Source organism: Pistacia vera, unplaced genomic scaffold, assembly GCF_008641045.1.
Source record: "Pistacia vera cultivar Batoury unplaced genomic scaffold, PisVer_v2 Contig62, whole genome shotgun sequence".
Taxonomy (NCBI): Eukaryota; Viridiplantae; Streptophyta; class Magnoliopsida; order Sapindales; family Anacardiaceae; genus Pistacia; species Pistacia vera.
Window position 1 is genome coordinate 326,223 of NW_022196468.1, and position 18,202 is coordinate 344,424.

Genomic DNA, 18,202 nt, shown 5'->3' on the forward strand with positions numbered 1-18,202 from the left:
AGCCAGTTGTGCTCCGATACGACAACTTTGGCCACCCTCCGACAGTGGTGACTAGCTACTGGTATTTAATGGGTAGGTGAGAGTGTTTTTATAATTTTTAATATTTTTATTAAAGAGTGTTTAGTAAATTAACAAATCTAAGAGAATATTTTTGTTAATTTTTAAATCTTACCTCCTTGTTATCACTTCATTCTTACTTTTTCAAAAATATCAAAACAAATTAGACTGATACACGTGTATATGTAAGTATAAGACTAATGAAGGAGAATCCTAATCCAGAGTGGCGCAAGGCATTCCTACGCCGCGATTGGAGACAGCAATATCCAAGTGAGCCAAACAGTCCGTAACAACAATAACTCACAAGTCACAACACAACTTCGATTACCTGGCTGCTTCGTGGTAGTGTCTGTCTCTGTGTCTTTGCCTTGCCCAGTCGCATATATTGTTACATTTTTTTAATTCAAAACTGAAAAGGTTTGACATTCTCTCTTTTCTTTAACAACAGAATCAGTTCAAGAACACCACCAACATCACTTTTTTAATTTTCTTTTTTTAATGCTCTAAAAACTCCTTGTTTTAGGGCTTATCTCTGCTTATTGTTCATACTCCTCTCTCTATCTCACAAAGTGCCTGCACTTGGCTTTACTTAAGGTATGTCTGTTGAATAAATTGTTTATTTATTTATTTTGATTTTTGATGGTTTCATTTAATCACTAATTGAACTTTTTTTTTTTTTCTTCTTCTTAGACCGAATTTTGATGTCTAAACATTGTAGAGGATGGTTAAAAACTGGGTTTTTAATTAATTTATTTTTTTGTTAAATTATGAAGTTTGGTTCTGAAATGGGTTTGCCTTGGTTTTATCACCAAGCCGAGTTCATGTCATACGATTCATGGATTATGTTAAGGTCTTTACAGAACTTAGTATTATAGTTCTATCTTGTAGAAAATTTGATACTTCAACCTATAGCTAACATGGGTATTTCTTTAATTTTGATTTATTTTATTTATTGCTTCTTCTTCTTCTTCATTTTTTTTTTTTTTTGTGGCTTGAGAGCATTAGCTTTGTATATTTATAGTTGCAAGTGCATTTCCTTGCAGAAAACTATAGTTTGTAGTGATGTAGAAATAATTTTGTGTGTTGTGTTGATATTAGAATATAAGTGGAATTGTTTTGATGATAAGGAGTAAATGACCCTGTAGCTTACTGATAGTTATTTAGCTTCTCGTAACTTAAGCGCTTCAAATATTGTGTTTCATTGAGCTCTATGGGAATGGTTTGTTTTAAGTATTATTGACTTCATTTCTAAGTTTTCGGTTCAAGAGAGAAATTTTAAATGGTGGAGCAGTGTGATTTATCTTATGCGATAAACAGTTGAAAAGTAAGGTGTAGAGCATCACTTGTTATCTATGTGCAAAATATGATGCATCTTTTTTTTTTTTTTTTTGGTGAGGTATTGGTGATTCTGCCACTAGTCAATCAGTTTCCTGTTATCTTGATTTGTAGTTTTATTTAACCTGCATTATTGGTTGTTCTTCATCAAGTATTGTTTTTCTTCCTGTTACATCATTGTATACAAGATCAGAAAACAATTGTTTAGAAGCATCAGACATGACTTTCCATTGTTTATGAAAAATTTTCTGCTTGCTTTTAAAGCATCCCTATGAAATATACAGACTGATTATATTTTCTGTTGACAGATTATATTCAAGTGATAGAAAAGTTTATGTTTGTCTTGTGGAATCCATCTTGCTTGACGTAGCTTCTGTGATGGCTTAAAATGGATTAAATTGTCTTCTTCTGTAAACTATTTCTTGATAAATATTGTTCCATGGCTCGGAAGGGTAATCAGCAAAAGAATGGCTTGGATCGTCAAGCATCAAGCCACAGAAAAAAAGGTTCGAATTCAGGGTCTCCTGTCCCTGATATGACAGGACAGGGTAGAGACAGCAAGGTAAAGGTTTTTCCTGGGGAGGATCTCCCAGATGGTTGCCATCAAGGCATTCCTTTCGTGGACAGTGCAAGTAAAGCCCATCATGCAGGAGATGAGAATAAAAGGAAGCAAAATTGTGGGGCATCTCCCAGAAAAGAGAAGCAAGGAACTGATTTGCAGGATATTGACCAATCGGTTTCTTCCAAGGGCAATTCTGGTGATGACACTGAAAATATTTCTTCGATGCAAACGCCTAATATAAGAGAAGCAATTGCTCGCCGTGGTAGAAAACATGGAAAGAGTGGCCTTGGTTGCTTGCTGAATGGATTGCATGTTAAAAATGCGATGGAGAATGTTAAGTTTCCGGATAACGAGCTGGTTAGAAGCCTAAGGGCACAGATATCATCCAAGTTGGAGGCAGCATTTGAGTTGTTGGAGAGGCAGATGCCATTGTTTGTTTCTCTAACAACAAAGTTTTATAATGCCTGTGATTATGTTAAAATGAAGTTTCAGCAAGTTTATCCTGTTGTTCTAATTTTTCTCAAACATTTGGCAAGCATACTACTTATTTTATCAATGGTTTGGTTGGACTGTGCTCTAAGGGGCATTGACTCTTTTCTGCGGATGGGGACAACATCTTTCTTTTCAGTTATATGGTGCAGCATTCTCTCAGTAATTGCTATGGTTGGGATGGCAAAGTTTCTTATGGTCCTGGTAAGCATTGGTGCTTTCTCTTAAACAAATTCTTGATACTTTAGTTGTTGAAGTTATTATCGAGATTTGGTTATATATATGACCAAATGTACTTTTAGTCTGCAGTATATTCGATTTTTTTTTTTTTTTAATTGTTGTGGCTGTAATCCTTGCATGCGATAGAAACTTATTTTGTCAGCTAGTGAAGCGTCCCTAGATCTTTTAAAATAGCTTTTGGTTTACATGATTTCTTATGTAGTTGAACCAAACTTTGTATTCTCAGGTTATACCTGCTTTGGTGGCTTTTTTTATTGGGTTCACCCTTGCAATCATAGTAGTTGCCCTTTTGGGAACTGTTTTTCTATGGTTTTATGGAAGTTTTTGGACAACAGTGCTTGTTATTTTCCTTGGAGGTGATCATTTTTCCCTTTTCCTGATTGTGTGTCTTTGTGTTTACTTTTTTTCAATGTTTGTTTTCCTGACCTTGGGAAGGTTTAATACCTGCTAATGTTTCAGGATTGGCATTCAAGTTGAGCCATGAGAGCCTTGCACTATTTATTACAACTGTGTACTCAATATATTGTGCTTGGACTTATGTTGGATGGCTTGGTTTGCTGTTGGCACTGAATTTATCTTTTATCTCAAGTGATGCTCTGATATACTTTCTAAAGCATAACATAAATCAACAAAGAAGAACGGATGGGCCCCATGATCAAACCTTTGGGATGCAAGGTGGACCAGGGTACTTCAATGGTGAGTCAGGGCATGCTTCATCCTCTGATAATGCCCCGGGGTTATCTGCTGATCGTAGTGCGGGAGTGCCTTCAACTAGTGGGGCAGACTCTGAGATGACTTCTGAAGATGAAGTAGCTCGGTTGTTGAACTGTACTGACTACTATTCAGCTTTGGGCTTGTCACGATATGAGAATGTTGATGTTTCTGTAGTGAAGCGAGAGTATAGAAAAAGGGTATATCCCATCTTTGTTTATCATTTTTATGATGATTGCACTTTATTTCTCCACTTGCTATATACATGCTGGTTCTGATATTTTCTTGAAAGTTAGTCTTGCAGATCTATCAAAAATTGTTTTGATAGTCTTATTGGCCAAAATTATGGTCTTATAGCTATCGAGGCTTCTTTACTGTTAGATATGTACTATTACTTGCCATTTTGCATTCTTCCTTTAACCAAAAATCAAAGAAGAAAAAGGATAAAAATTTATGTATATATAATGGAGTTTTTCAAATATTTTAGGCTATGTTGGTCCATCCTGATAAGAACATGGGTAATGAGAAAGCTGTGGAAGCGTTTAAGAAACTTCAGAATGCTTATGAGGTAAATTTTATGGTTTCTTCTTATTTATCATTTGAAAGAATCATTTTCACGTTCTATAGACTTATTTTAATTAATGTTAAACTAAAATTTTCTAGGTTCTCCTTGATTCATTAAAGCGAAAAGCATATGATGATGAGTTGAGGAGGGAGGAGCTGCTAAACTGTTTCCGTAGGTTCCAAAGTGCTTCTCAGAAGGTTTGAATATACTTCTCGTTCCTGTTATCTTCCCAGTTTTTTCTTAGATATTAAATTTGAACTTTCTCATCCTTCTCTTTGTTTTTTACCCTACCATTTTCTTTTGTCAAGAAGAAGTCCCTAGCTTATTTTCACTCGACAAGCTTTTGTAATTTGATGAAAAGAATTAAAAGAGTGAGCTTGAGTAATGCTATACTTTGAAGATCAAAATTCGTAGTGGCTCGACATACTGCATTACTTTCATTTTTCTTTTGAGCAAAATTTCATGTGTTCAGTTGGAAATGGTTTGACCCATATTTTTCTGATTGAAATCATTTTCCAAGTTTATACTGAAATTAGCAACTGTCAATGCTGCAAGTAGGCTAGTCAGTATTTGTCATTTATTCTTTTGATATGACTTCAAGTCTTCAATTGTTGGCCTTTGGTTATGTTATTTATTACTAAGGTTGTCCTAGATTTCACGGAGCTTTAAATTGCTCATATTTTCCTTGAATCCTACTTTCCTTCCTGTTTGTGACTGAAATTATTTTTTTCTTTGCTTTTATTTTTTCACTGCCAATATTTGTTGACTATATAAAGCATCTAAGAATCAAGATTATAACATTTACTCAAAAGTACAGCAATAACACAAAAGGTGTTATGAAAATGGAAATTCAGATATTGTTTTTCTAATGCATTAAGCTTCTATAAACTTTCAACTCTGTTCTTAGCACTTAATGTTTTGGTCTAGGTTTTATCAAATCCTTAAATTGTACTTGGCTTTTAATTGTGATTGATTTCTCAGAATGGCAGGCATGGTTTCTTTGCATCCGGATCTGCAAGGTCAGAAACTGATAGTGAGGACCCCATTGGAGATTCTAGGCGAATAGCCTGCAAAAAGTGCAACAACTTTCATGTGTGGATTGAGACCAAGAAATCAAAATCACGAGCAAGATGGTGCCAGGTTTTCCCCTTTGCTTTCTAAAGTTGTGCATGTTTTTAGATGCCAGCCATTAATTGATGTTGGCACTGAACATATTAACTGTACAAGATGGATCCAGCTTTCTGTAAGCATGGTGCGCCTTGTTGGTGTCAATAAGAGAATTTTGTTCCTGGTGCTTATATTTTTCCCCTTGGTTCCCTTTTGAAGGAATGCAAAGATTATCATCTAGCAAAAGATGGAGATGGATGGGTTGAACAATCTTCCCAACCCTTCTTTTTTGGATTACTGCAGAAGGCAAGCATCTCTTATATGCACAGCATTTTTTATTTTACTTTTTTGCTTTTATCATAATTAGCCACTTCTCTATTTGTGAAAATGCCAAAAGTTCATGCCATAACTTTATTTAATCAGACATAAGCCTTAATTTTATTGAATAAGACATAATTTTGAGGTGTGGTTCTGCTTTTTCACTGAAAGTTAAATGTGCAGGTAGATTCGCCTTCTGCATATGTTTGCGCAGATGGCAAGGTTTATAATGCTACCGAATGGTATATTTGTCAGGTTAGTCATTTCTTCCTCTCATCATGAATCAGTACTCATATCATGACGCAATAGTTTTTTGTTATTGCGGATCACAAATTTTGAAGATTTAAGAGTGATGTAATCAAATATTAGAGGATAGTTTTGTATATCTAGCTGTGGTACACGTCCTTTGTCCTTTCATTGAACACCTGCACACAATATGTAAACACACCTCTACACCAAGAGGTATTGGAGTGATGGGATTTTTATTGCAGGGAATGAGATGTCCAGCCAACACTCACAAGCCAAGTTTTCATGTGAATACTAGTTTAACCTCCAAGCATGGTACTAGCAAGGGAACAAGTTCTGGACAAAGAGGTGGTCGGATGCCAACATCTAACCTGGATGAGACCATGACTGAGGAGGAATTCGTAGAGTGGTTACAGAATGCAGTGCAGTCCGGACTGTTTGATAATTTTGGTGCTAGTACCTCCTCCGAAAGCCCAACCGCCAACACGGGATCAGGCTTCAAGGGCAGTGGTGCCAATAATAGCAGTGGCAACAAGAGAAAGAAAAAGGGAAAGAAGCAATGGTGATTTCTTCTTTTTTCTCTCCTGATTCTTATGATAAAACTTGTAAGCTTTGAATGAGCCTACCAAAGATAGGCTCTGAATCTGATGGAAGATGAGATCTTTTGTCTTTTTTCAAGAAAGAAGAGGTTTTACTTTACTATATTGTATGCCAGCATATGATCAGAAGTGCCCTTTCAGGCGCCAATATACAAAGCTTGTATAGCTTTTTACCATCTTTCTTCATCTTCTGAAAAATCAGCTTGAGATGTTCTACTGCCCTAAAATTTGTATACATTGAATTTTCTCCATATTACATAAAACGCCTATCCTATTTATGCCAATGATGGTGTAATTTCTTGTTAGGGTTAATGCTACTCACATTCCTCCGGCTCACAAAATCAACATTTGGTTTTCATAAAATTTAAAATAAAGATAGACTGATAAACAGTTTTTACAAAGTTTCTTTCGTAAATTCAATATGACAGTTGATAATTGGTTTCTGATGAATTCATAGAGTGGAAAAATTTATTAGAACAGAAATCAATTATTAATTATTACATCAGTTTTGTGAGAGAAAATTTATAAAATTCGATTGTTAGTACAATATTGTCCAAAAATTGATGGTTTACTAATGATATCATCTGCTGTTAATTTTTTCAATTTTTGGTCCATTAATGACATCATATTATGTTAATTTTTTTCAGTTGAGTAAATATGACATCATCTTATGTTAACTTTTTTCAGTTGAGTAAATAATAAATATGACAGAAAATGAGGGTAAAATAGATATTTTAAAATGAAAAGAAAAATAAAATCTAAATTAAAAAGAAAAAAAATTACAAATATATATTTTTTAAAACAATTAACAGTAGATTTCTATATATCCATTCAACGGACTTAAACCTCCTTTCTCCCCTAGTACTCCTCTTACGGATATCGTTTCTGAAGCATTTCCCATTTTCTCTTTAAAGAAAATGGACTCACTCCTGCACACAACCTCTGCAACTTCTCTAGCTTCTAAACTCCTAAAACTGAGTGTTCATAAACAAAGCAACTCATTCTTGACGTTCGCAAGAAAATCAGTTATAGTAAGCGCCAAAAAGAGCAGCAAGAAGAATACCAACAAGGAAGACACTCACAGCTTCTTTGACAAACCGGAAGAGGATTCTCTTTTCTTCCCTGAAGCTGTCCTCCTCAAAGAGGTTTTTTGGGACTTCTTTTGTTCCTCAATTTCCATTTATTTTATTGGGTTTCTTTTTTTTTTTCTTTTTTTTTTTTTTTGAATATTGTAGTTACTAGTATGAGTTGTTAGTTTGTAGTTATCACTGGGCAGGGTTTTGTGGTTGGTTTTTAGAATTTAATTAAAAAAAAAAATCCTTTTTTTATTGAATTTTTGGTTGATTTTGTGAATTGGATTTATTTTGTTAAGCTTCTTTTGTTACTCCGTTTCATTTATTTTATTGGGTTTTATATTTGTTTTGACTGTTGTAGTTACTGGTATGATTTTATGGATAAAGTGGTTATCTTGTAGTCAGTACCATTTAGAGTTTCGCGGCAGGTTGTTGGAATTTAGTAAAAAAATTCATTTTTGATTGAATTTGTGGTTGAGTATGTAATATGGGTTGGTTTTAATCTGGGTTGCAGAAGAAAGTTCAGGAAGATGGTAGAGTTCTTCCTGAGTTTGCTGATGCTGAAGAGGGTAAGTGATTATGCTTTAAAGTTTTATTTATTTTTGGGTTTTACAGTGTTTGTTGTACTGATTGTAATGTTTTGAGTATTTGCAGAAGAGCTCTATGAATTTCTTAACCTCCAGTTGCAAAGTGAAGTGTCTGTGGATAGAAGTAAGTAATCTTGCTGGGTTTTGTTTGTCTTTTGCATGACTGGATTGCTGAAAAGAACCTCAGAAAAATTAAAATGTTGTTTGAAGTATTTTTCAAAGTTTGTGTAGACTGGGTAATTGAAGTTTGAGTTATTGTGTATGGTGAAATGGAATCCAAAGTGTTGTGATTGTTTCGCATAAAATAAATGGATAACTTGAATTGGTTGAAGAAATGTTCTTTGTGTGTTTTGCCAGAACTCTTCAAAGGAAATTTGGTGGGAGAAGATTCTTAACTAGCTTGTAGATTGACCTTGTCATGTGCTTTAGGATATATCTTATGACTTATTGTTTCCCTTGTTTGTGCAGTGCGCCACTATGAAGTGGTTTATTTAATTCATGAGAAGCATGCAGAAGAGGTTGGAAGTGTCAATGAGAAAGTTCAAGGTGGATTTTTGGACTAAAATTTTTTAGTGCAATTGTTTTGTTGATTGTTCAACATTATATACTGCTTGGTTCTGAACTATTTTCTTTTCCATTATGAATGAAATGTGTCCTGGATTGTATTTTTTGAGACTGGATGCTTGCGAAGCAGAAAGGTCTCTTTGTTGGATTTCCTTGTGTGTGTCATTTCACTATCCCTTTGTTAACCCTTAAATGTACTGCATGATGCTACTTCTAGCTTGAGTGTGATGAGCATCTCAACTGTGTCAATTTATGTTCCTTAAATCTATTATGCAGAAAATCAGAAAAGTTTTGCAAAATGCAAGTCTAAACTATCAATTTTTCTCAGCCTCTGAATCTTACGTATTCAACTTCACACAGAAAAAAGATTCTTGGTTCCATACAACTATTTCTGGAGCAAGTTGCATGTTGTACTCAAGACAAGGATCTTCTATTTTCTATACTTGACAGGATTTTACTAGAATATATTCTTCTTTGAAATTTACTTTATATTCTTGCACAAGTTCCATATAATCATGAAATACGTATTGCAGATTTTTTAAGGGAGAAGAAAGGCAAGTTATGGAGATTTAACGACTGGGGTCTTCGAAGACTGGCATACAAGATACAGAAAGCCAAGAATGCCCACTACATCTTGATGAACTTTGAGTTAGAAGCCAAATATATTAATGAGTTTAAGACCATGCTAGACAAAGATGAAAGAGTCATTCGACACCTTGTGATAAAGAGGGACAACGCAATCACTGAGGATTGCCCTCCTCCCCCTGAGTTCCACACTTTGCGTGCAGATACGCAAGGTTATGACGATGATGATGAGGACTCAGATTATGACGATGCCTATGATGATGAAGATGAAGATGACACTTGGGATGGTGAAGGTGAAGAGATGGATGGCTATGACGATGTTGAAGATGGTGTTGTTATTGTCAACGTAGATGATGATAATAAAAAACAAAAGAACAATAAATCACCTAATGCAATTGCCCTAGGAGGAAGAAATCTTAGCGCCGAGAAAGTAAGTAGATAGTAGATTATCGACATTTTCGTTTCTGGCTTCATAATAGTATCGACTGTCGATGAATGCTCATAGTTTGTTGCTATGTATAAGCTTGTATGAGAATTAAATTATGACAGTTGAATTTATGCATATTGATCTTCTTAATGTACCACTTCAATTGAATCAGTTCTTTTCCGAGGAAAATGATCGTGTTATTTTCTGGGTTTTGCTGACATTATTCAAGCTGTCTATGATGAGCAAATACTCAGGGCAGAAGCTATTGAATTGAACAAACAAATTGATTATAAAAATATAAGATTATCTCTTCTTATACACTAAACCAATCCATATTTATAATAATCTTCAAATATCTTACTCCCCATCTTTCTTCTCCTGCATAATCCTCAAAATTTATGTTATGCAATGGTATAAAATATTTTTTTATGGCCATATATTATATTTGATATATGGGAATGTCATAAATAATTTTGGCACAAATTGCTGGCCCTTGATTCCCTTTCATTAACCATCAATTATAACCTTGATTTTTGCATTAAACATAAATTAAGAGAAAATCATGGTCTTTCCTATTAAGCTTCATCCATTAAAACATGGGAAGCAACCAAAACTGAAAGAGTTTATTTCAGGGAAGAAATCTGAACTTTCTCATAACCTCTTCATAGATATGGAGGAGTACTTATCCACAGCTTTAATTAGAAAGAACCGTTACAGAATGAAATCCGACTATAACATTACAGCTATTCAGAAATATTATATTCATGCATTTACTTTCAATTTTTTCCCCCTTTAATCTTTGCACAATCTTCTGTGTCCACATCAAGAAGATGTTCCTAAAATTTAGCTTCCTTTTAAGATCAAATAGAGACAGTTTTGGTTTTACCTTTTCAAGATTTCCAGCTCACCATGCAAAGACTATGCCCACTTAAGGACACAATGCTCACTCTACACTATTAATTCTCATCTTCAGAATCAGTAACTGATGAGATTGTATCAACCCCACGTGGCATTTCCATGCTTAGACCAAGCATTTTCATCTTCCAACGTGTCACTCTACACTTTCTTTTCTCTAGTTAACTCTTCAAACTCTCTATATAAACACCCACTTCGGCTAAGACACAACACAAAACAAATACACAGATCTTATAACATTAAGCCAATGGCAATGTATAGTTCTTTCACTCTTTCAGCAATGGTCATTTTGGCCTTGTTTCTTGTTCCAGGCTCATATTCTACCGCTTCAGTACCAGAATCTGATGTTGATCTTCTTGAGTTTCCATTGAATTTAGAGTATTTAGAAGCTGAGTTCTTCTTGTATGGTGCTTTGGGTGTTGGCTTGGACAAGGTTGCTCCAAACTTAACTGTGGGAGGTCCTCCACCCATTGGTGCCCAAAAGGCCAATCTTGACCCTTTCATTAGAGATGTAATCTTGCAATTTGCATGGCAAGAAGTTGGGCACTTGAGGTTATTATATATTTTTTCATAATGCTTTTGTTTTATGCTTTCTGTTTGATGGTTTTTTTTATGTTTTAATTCAAGTGTTACTTTTTATGCAGGGCTATTAAGAACACAGTAAAAGGATTTCCAAGGCCATTGTTGGATTTGAGTCCAAAATCATTTGCAAAAGTGATAAACAAAGCCTTTGGAAAGGATTTGAATCCTCCTTTTGATCCCTATCAAAATAGCATCAATTATCTCATTGCATCTTATGTGATCCCTTATGTTGGTCTCACTGGATATGTTGGTGCAAATCCTAAACTCCAAGGAGCTGTTTCAAAAAGGGTAAGTTTAAAATCCACAAACTTGATCAACTTTAATGAAATCAGAACATTTTATGTTATAATTTTGGCTTATTTTTGTGCACTTTGTATGGTTCTATTCAGCTTGTTGCTGGGCTTTTAGGTGTTGAATCAGGTCAAGATGCAGTTATCAGAGCATTGTTATATGAGAAAGCCTTGGAGACGGTGCATCCATATGATATAACAGTAGCTGAATTCACAAACAGAATTTCAGAACTGAGGAATAAGCTTGGACGGTCAGGATTGAAAGATGAAGGGCTTATTGTTTCAAAGTACCTGGGTGCTGAAGGGAAAATTAGGGGCAATGTGCTGGCTGGTGATGAATTTTCAGTTGCATATGACAGAACTCCAGAGGAAATTTTGAGGATTGTATATGGAAGTGGTCATGAAAATTCCCCTGGAGGTTTCTACCCGAAGGGTGGAAATGGACGTATAGCTAAATCTCATTTACACAGGCTGCTTAAAGAATAAAGCTTAGAATAGGTGTTCTTTTAACTTTTGAGTCAAGTTGAAGTTTATTTGGAGATAAACAAGTATGGAGTTGTTCCCTTCTGCTTAATTTTGCTGCTCTCTTTTTATGGTTATGTAAAGTGCCTGCTTATTGTGCCAATCATATTTCAAATAAGACCACGATTATGCAAATTGCCTGCTTATTGTGCCAATCAATATATCAATTAAGACCAAAAGTGATTTTACATCCTCTTTTTTGTCCGGCTAGCTTTTATGTCTAGACTAGCTTACACAACCCTCAACTAATCCCGGGAGTCTCCTTTCATTATGTGCAATTTGTGAAATGCTTTTGTGGCTTTGACACATTAAAAACTAATTGCAAATCTCTTACTAGTCATCAAATAGGCCACAAAAAAAAAAAAAAAAAAAAAAAAATGCAGGAGAACCTATTCTGTGATTCTTCGTTTTGTGGGATTTTAGACCAATGAGGCCAGAGTTACATCTTCATAGAATTTCAAGGCACATTTTTACAAAGTTGAAATTGCGTTATGTAAAGCATTTGAACAAGCCTATATACAAAGCCAGACAATGAAAGGCAACAATTAATGTTACAACTCCTACACATAAATTGCAAACTACTATAGTAAATCAGAATGAACTACTGTTGAGATGTAATATTAAGCAACAGAATCTGTGCCTGCTGCAACCATACCGCAGAGATCACACAGTGGTTGTTTAGTCATTGAACTGGGGAAAAATCTGCATGCAAGAAAATGGGACAAGTTGATACAAAATCATAGAAGATCTCTTAACATTACAATTCCTTCAATTCAGTGGAGTGTATGGGAATAAGTCTATTAAATTGACGCAGTAATCAGCAAAGGAAAAGGTCAAATTGATAATCTGGCACACACCTGATCCATGTTGGTTTGGAATCATGTCAAGAAAGAGCTTGCAAATGCGTGTGCCCTCTCTACTTTCTACACAACTTTTTGTCTGCAACATAAATTAAAAGAAAGGAATTACAAGTCTGAAGAGGATTGGTGTTTGAATGTAAGAATCAATGCTAAATACTTACTTGCCATGTATCAGATGATTGAAACTGCGTGACGTTGTCCCTCTGCCTTCTCTATAATGGTTGTGCCGATTATAAGCCCAACAAAGAGATCTCACAGAATCCAACATGCAACGAAAAATACAAGCATCTGTTGCATTTTACTTAGAGTGGCAAAATATATCTGTTTGCCGGCTGCGCTTCTGCAGAAACAATCACTTACTTGCGAGCCATGATCTCATCCAGAACATGAACTGGCCCCAAATGACCTAAGTTGCTAAAAAAACACCTAACCAACATATTCCATGTGGCATTGTTGGGACAGAACCCTTCATTTAACATCTTTTGAAGAAAATTGAAGGCCTCTTCTAAGCCAATCCAATTACAGATACCCCATAAGATACTATTGTATGAGATTATTTCTGGATTCCACTCTCCTCGAGCTCTAATTCTATCCAAAAGTTGAATAGCATCCCCAACCTTACCCTGCCTGCAGTAGGCATAAATTAATATGTTGAATGTGATAGCATCGGGTTTTGTCCCTCCAACCAGCATTTTCCCCATAAACTTGAAAGCCTCATCTAACATACCGGCATGACAAAAACCATGCAATATGGTATTATAAGACACAATATTAAGCTCAATCCCACTTTCTTCTATGTCCATGACAAGCTCAAAAGCTTCTTTTAATCTGTTTACTTTGAGAAGGCCATCCAGTAGCTCATTATATGTTGTGATATTAGGCTTACACCTGTATTGCTTCATTTGATCAAGGACTTTCATTGCCCAGTCTTCTCTTCCACAGCCGCATAATCCTTTGATAAATGTATTGAAAGTAATTGTATTAGGAGGACAATTTTCCAAAGCCATTTTTTCTATCAGAGAATGAGCTTGGTTAAACATAGAATTCCTACAAAGGATACCCACCATGCAGGTATATGCCACAACATTAGGAGAACAACCGTTACTTATCATCCTGTTCCATGTCTCAGATGCACCAACCAAATTTCCAGCTTTTGCAAATCCATCAATTAGAGCACTATATGTAGTCACGTTTGGGTGGCAGCCCTTTTTCTCCATCTGATAGGATACAGATACAGCCTCATCCATATTCCCACTGGTGCACAGACCATGTATTAGGGTATTATAAGCAACAATATTGGGCATGAATCCCTCTCTAGCCATTCGCTTCCACAAGTCAAGAGCTTCATACAATCTTCTTCCAAGTAAATAGCCCTTCAGCAAGGAAGTAAAACTGTGGATATTAGGACTACACCCTCTCACAAACATCTGACCTAAAACAGCAAGAGACAGTTCAACATTCCCAATATCAGACAAAGAGTTGATAATTGTTGAATATGTGATAACATTAGGATCAATTCCTCTATCCACCATCTCATCTAACAAAAAAAAGGCCTCCTCAATTTTGCATTCTTTACACAACCCATTAACCAAAGCATTATAAACACTCACAATAGGTTCAAATCTCACTGCAAGCTCCCTCGCTTCCTCCACCTTACCAGCCTTACACATCGAAGACACTATAGTAGTATAACTCACCGCATCAGGAGAACACCCCTTGTTCGCCATCTCAGCAAGCAATTTACAAGCACCATCAATCCTATTATTCTTACACAACGCCTTCAAAAGAATATTATACGTAAACACATTTGGCTCCATCCCATCTCTCTTCATATTACTATATATCGGATTAATCATCGAAAACTTGTTCTTACTAAGCAATACATCCAAAATATGATTATAAATCTTAACACTCGGTTTGCACCCAAATTCCCTTATCCTATAAAACATCTTCAACGCTTGCTCAGCCACCCCCACTCGCCGATAACAACTTATGACACTAATAAAAATATCCTCAGAGCAGCTAATTCCTTCTAGCTTCATCTGTTGTAAAAGATACTGAACACCATCTATTTCACATTTTTGACCAAGTTTCTCGATCATAACTTGGTATGTTAAAGCGGTGTGCTTAAATGAGTTTGAGTTAGCTACCGATTTGAAGTAGTTTAAAGCTAGTGCAATGTTGGGTTCCTGTTTCAATCTGTTGATCACTTGAAATTCTTCAACATGGGTTTGTTTTTTCTGGGTTTGGTTGTCATTTTTGTTAATATTATTAGGCTTCAAGATTGGGTTTGTGTTTAGGACAAAAGGAATTGATGGTTTATGAACTTTTAACAGTAAAGAACACCCTTCTTTCAAATACATTATTATTGGTTTTTATGAAAAAAAAACAAAAACCTTTAAAGTTCAGGACTGAAAATCAAGAACTCTTAAGCTAAAACCTTGAGAAAATGAAACAAAACTAAAATTAAGGATTGCGTACCTCATGAATCAAATACTTTTGAAGACGCTGGTAACACACAGACGAGGACCAAAGCAGGAAGAGGAAGAAATAGTGGGAGCAGCAACGGCGTCGTTTAATCAAACAATAAAATACCTGGCCCATTGAGATGTGCTTCTTAAATCCAAACAAATTCGGGCCTGAGGCTATCGGGGCATTATATATCAAAAACGAAGGCCCAAGCCCATATACAATGTATACAAAACAAATATGTAAATCCGGGCCTGAGGCTAGAGGCCCATAAGATATCAAAATAAAGGCCCAAGCCCGTAATAGTGGATACAAAACAAAGATATAAAACCAGAGAGTCGATTTTCAGTAGCAGAGCGAAGTGAAGAAAGTCTCTCGTCTTCTCCGATTGTTTGGGTAAAAATTTGTTTGTTTGTTTATTATGAATTATGATCTTATTATCTGTTTCTGTTTTCTTTTTTTGTTTCTGTTTTTGCTCAGCTAATTCGTTTTTCACTGAATCCAAAACTTCAGAATTCTCAGATCTATTTCATAGTTTATGGCTTAATAATCGCTTGAACTTTGTCCTAAGTAAGAAAATTCGGATACTTTGGTGAAGGTTAGGTTTTGAAGTGCATTAGCTGTGCCTCTTTCATGTCGATTTGATGTTCTTTAGATTTTTTTTTCTATGGTGCTTTGACTGATTCACAGGTTCTACAGGCTCCGTATTAATCTTTGATTCGTTTATGTGCTTACTATTTGGATTTTAGAGGCTGTAATGTTGATATCTGAAGTGTGTTTCTGGTTTTGCGTTGCTCTTGAATTTAAATTTTGGGTTTTTCACGTTATGATCAATGCATCTGAAATAAAGTTTATGGAATTTTAACTGTTGGCGTTTTGATTATCTTTCTCGTATGCATTAGTTTTATCAAAGGTTTTTATTTATACAGAATTCTTCTTTTCAGCTTCTGTGGTGGTATTGTAATACCATTAGAGTTAGGTGTGAATTTATTATTTGAAGTGAGGACTTTTGTAAAGTGTGAATCTAGTTTATGATAGTGTGATTTATATAAAGTTTATAGATGGTTTGTTCACTTTTGTTTTCTTTTTCTTTGTTTGGTTATCAACTAGGCAAAAAATATGGCGGGGCATGCTGATTCGGGTAGATTGGGAAAGAAATCAAGTGAGGCCGCTGATGAGTTGCACACCTTCAATGCTGAGAATATGCAGAGTAACATGAAAATTATATATTACAGGTTTGTATTATATCCTTGGAAGGAAAGAGAGTCATTCATGTTGACATTATAGAAAACAGAGTTGTGACTAGATACCAAACCCACAGGATTATGCACGTAGAAAATTTATGAGTCAATGGTGTTTAATACTCTTCAAAGTTTCAGGTTTATTTGGAGATTTGTGCTGATGCAATTCAAAATTGGTGGTTGATCGTATTTTCCTTGTGTGAATTGAAATTATGTGTGGGGTCTGTATGTGGGAGAGAGATTAGAATTCTTTAAAATTGGCTTTAACACCTTGAGAGGTGTCTAAACAAATGTTCAATGGATCACAGGTCTCATGGCTATTGATTGAGTTAGTGATTACTGTATCAGGATATTAAAAGATTCATCACGCATATCATGCAGGACATGATCTATGTTGGTGCTGAAACCTAACCAGGTTTTTTTTTATTGCAGCCGCACATTTTTATCAATCATTGGTGGGGTCATTGCCGGAATCTTGGGATTCACCGGCCTCACTGGGTTCGTTTTTTATTTTCTTATCATGGCAATTGCTTCTGTTGGACTCATAGCCAAGGCAAAATTTTCAATCCATTCATACTTTGACTGCTGGAACCGGATTTTACTTGATGGCTTCACGGGTGGCCTTCTGGTACACTTCTCTACCTTCTGTTAAGTTTTTTTTTTTTTGTTTTTTTTTTTCTAAAAGAATTTAAACTCGTTTGTGTAGGGCTTTCCCTTTTAATAGCAATTTTATGTATTGTGAATAGTTTACTTTCAGAAATGACTGCTTTTTGTTTTTATGTTCCTTCTCTTTATGAAGAAATGGTTTTAGGATCAACTGAAATGTTCTTGTCTCTTATATTTTCCCGGAACAATGATGGACAACTATAAACTGTTTTGCATGTTTCCAGCCACAAATCCTTTATCAGATTTATTTAATTATTAAAGCGGACTAACTTTCTATTTATATATTTTTGCAGTCGTTTGTGCTGTTCTGGACGTATCCTTTCAAATAATTAAAGCAGTTAATAGCAGAAACCTTAATTGTTACACGGTAAATTAAATTGGTAGATAGCATGGTTTTCCTTGAATGATGTTTCCCTGAGCTTTCTGATATCTCCCTCATTTGTTATTTTAGTCATTCGTTTGAAACCCAGTTCATTCTTGGAGCATCCTGTTCAAGCCCTTCAATTTGTGGCATTCATACCTCAACATGTTTATTATTTTGTCGCATCATCATTTCAATTGCATAACCAAAGGTGTTGAAGAGTGAATTATTAAGCTAATCTTAAGATATTAATTTGATTTATTAGTTCTCACCACCGTTTTTGTGTTTAGCTGTTTCCTTACATAAAATACCAGATTTGCTTATGACATCGTGCATATTTTCTAAAGAACTACGTGCAATATCTTGAACGGATGGGAAGCTCTGCAGCGGCTGCTCGCAGCTGACATATCCGCATAACCCAGGAGTTTGAAAATGTGATGACTTTTGTACCTATTTATAAACTTATCTTTTTTCATTATATTTTTGGGCTGGAGAAACATTCTGGGCCACTTTGTTGTTACTCCAAACTGGTAATGTTTGTACCAAGCTGCGTTTTATTTAGATTACTTGAGGAAAGAGGAAAAAGAAATCAATCTTTGAAACGTTGAGGTTGTATATTTAATGCTGACTTGAGAGTGAAAATTTTCATCCCTTTTTATCAATTTATGCCCTCTGTGATGTTTGCGAGGTGAAAGAAAATTTAAATGGCACTATGCAAGTTCTATCAAGTGGTTATTTATCATAAGCAACTTATCTAACCTATTAGGTTTATAAGGTGTTTAATAAATCTCGGATTAGTTGAGATACATGTAAATTAACTCAAACACTGGG

General features: G+C 35.2%; 5 protein-coding genes across 5 annotated transcripts; 4 read left to right on the forward strand and 1 right to left on the reverse strand.

The window, feature by feature from the left end:
• The first annotated feature begins 339 nt into the window (after positions 1 to 339).
• On the forward strand, positions 340 to 6,405 carry LOC116110908. Its single transcript, XM_031397118.1, has 11 exons — positions 340 to 474; positions 581 to 651; positions 1,701 to 2,647; positions 2,910 to 3,039; positions 3,143 to 3,594; positions 3,882 to 3,962; positions 4,058 to 4,156; positions 4,941 to 5,099; positions 5,286 to 5,372; positions 5,568 to 5,639; positions 5,876 to 6,405. Exons 3-11 carry the CDS (start codon positions 1,832 to 1,834, stop codon positions 6,194 to 6,196), a joined length of 2,217 nt encoding a protein of 738 aa, XP_031252978.1. The 5' UTR covers positions 340 to 474; positions 581 to 651; positions 1,701 to 1,831; the 3' UTR covers positions 6,197 to 6,405.
• A 633-nt stretch (positions 6,406 to 7,038) lies between these two features.
• LOC116110912 lies at positions 7,039 to 9,668 on the forward strand. The gene is made up of 5 exons (XM_031397131.1): positions 7,039 to 7,374; positions 7,817 to 7,871; positions 7,957 to 8,013; positions 8,358 to 8,435; positions 8,987 to 9,668. Exons 1-5 carry the CDS (start codon positions 7,147 to 7,149, stop codon positions 9,478 to 9,480), a joined length of 912 nt encoding a protein of 303 aa, XP_031252991.1. The 5' UTR covers positions 7,039 to 7,146; the 3' UTR covers positions 9,481 to 9,668.
• Positions 9,669 to 10,613: 945 nt separating this feature from the next.
• LOC116110940 (desiccation-related protein PCC13-62) lies at positions 10,614 to 11,893 on the forward strand. Its single transcript, XM_031397158.1, has 3 exons — positions 10,614 to 10,932; positions 11,025 to 11,250; positions 11,352 to 11,893. Exons 1-3 carry the CDS (start codon positions 10,628 to 10,630, stop codon positions 11,736 to 11,738), a joined length of 918 nt encoding a protein of 305 aa, XP_031253018.1. The 5' UTR covers positions 10,614 to 10,627; the 3' UTR covers positions 11,739 to 11,893.
• A 902-nt stretch (positions 11,894 to 12,795) lies between these two features.
• Positions 12,796 to 15,133, reverse strand: LOC116110885 (pentatricopeptide repeat-containing protein At3g48810). Its single transcript, XM_031397098.1, has one exon. The coding sequence runs from the start codon at positions 14,995 to 14,997 to the stop codon at positions 12,991 to 12,993; it is 2,007 nt and encodes a 668-aa protein (XP_031252958.1). The 5' UTR covers positions 14,998 to 15,133; the 3' UTR covers positions 12,796 to 12,990.
• Positions 15,134 to 15,461: 328 nt separating this feature from the next.
• LOC116110903 (ER membrane protein complex subunit 6) lies at positions 15,462 to 18,033 on the forward strand. Its single transcript, XM_031397114.1, has 5 exons — positions 15,462 to 15,499; positions 16,214 to 16,338; positions 16,777 to 16,972; positions 17,304 to 17,323; positions 17,686 to 18,033. Exons 2-5 carry the CDS (start codon positions 16,223 to 16,225, stop codon positions 17,714 to 17,716), a joined length of 363 nt encoding a protein of 120 aa, XP_031252974.1. The 5' UTR covers positions 15,462 to 15,499; positions 16,214 to 16,222; the 3' UTR covers positions 17,717 to 18,033.
• Positions 18,034 to 18,202: the final 169 nt, after the last annotated feature.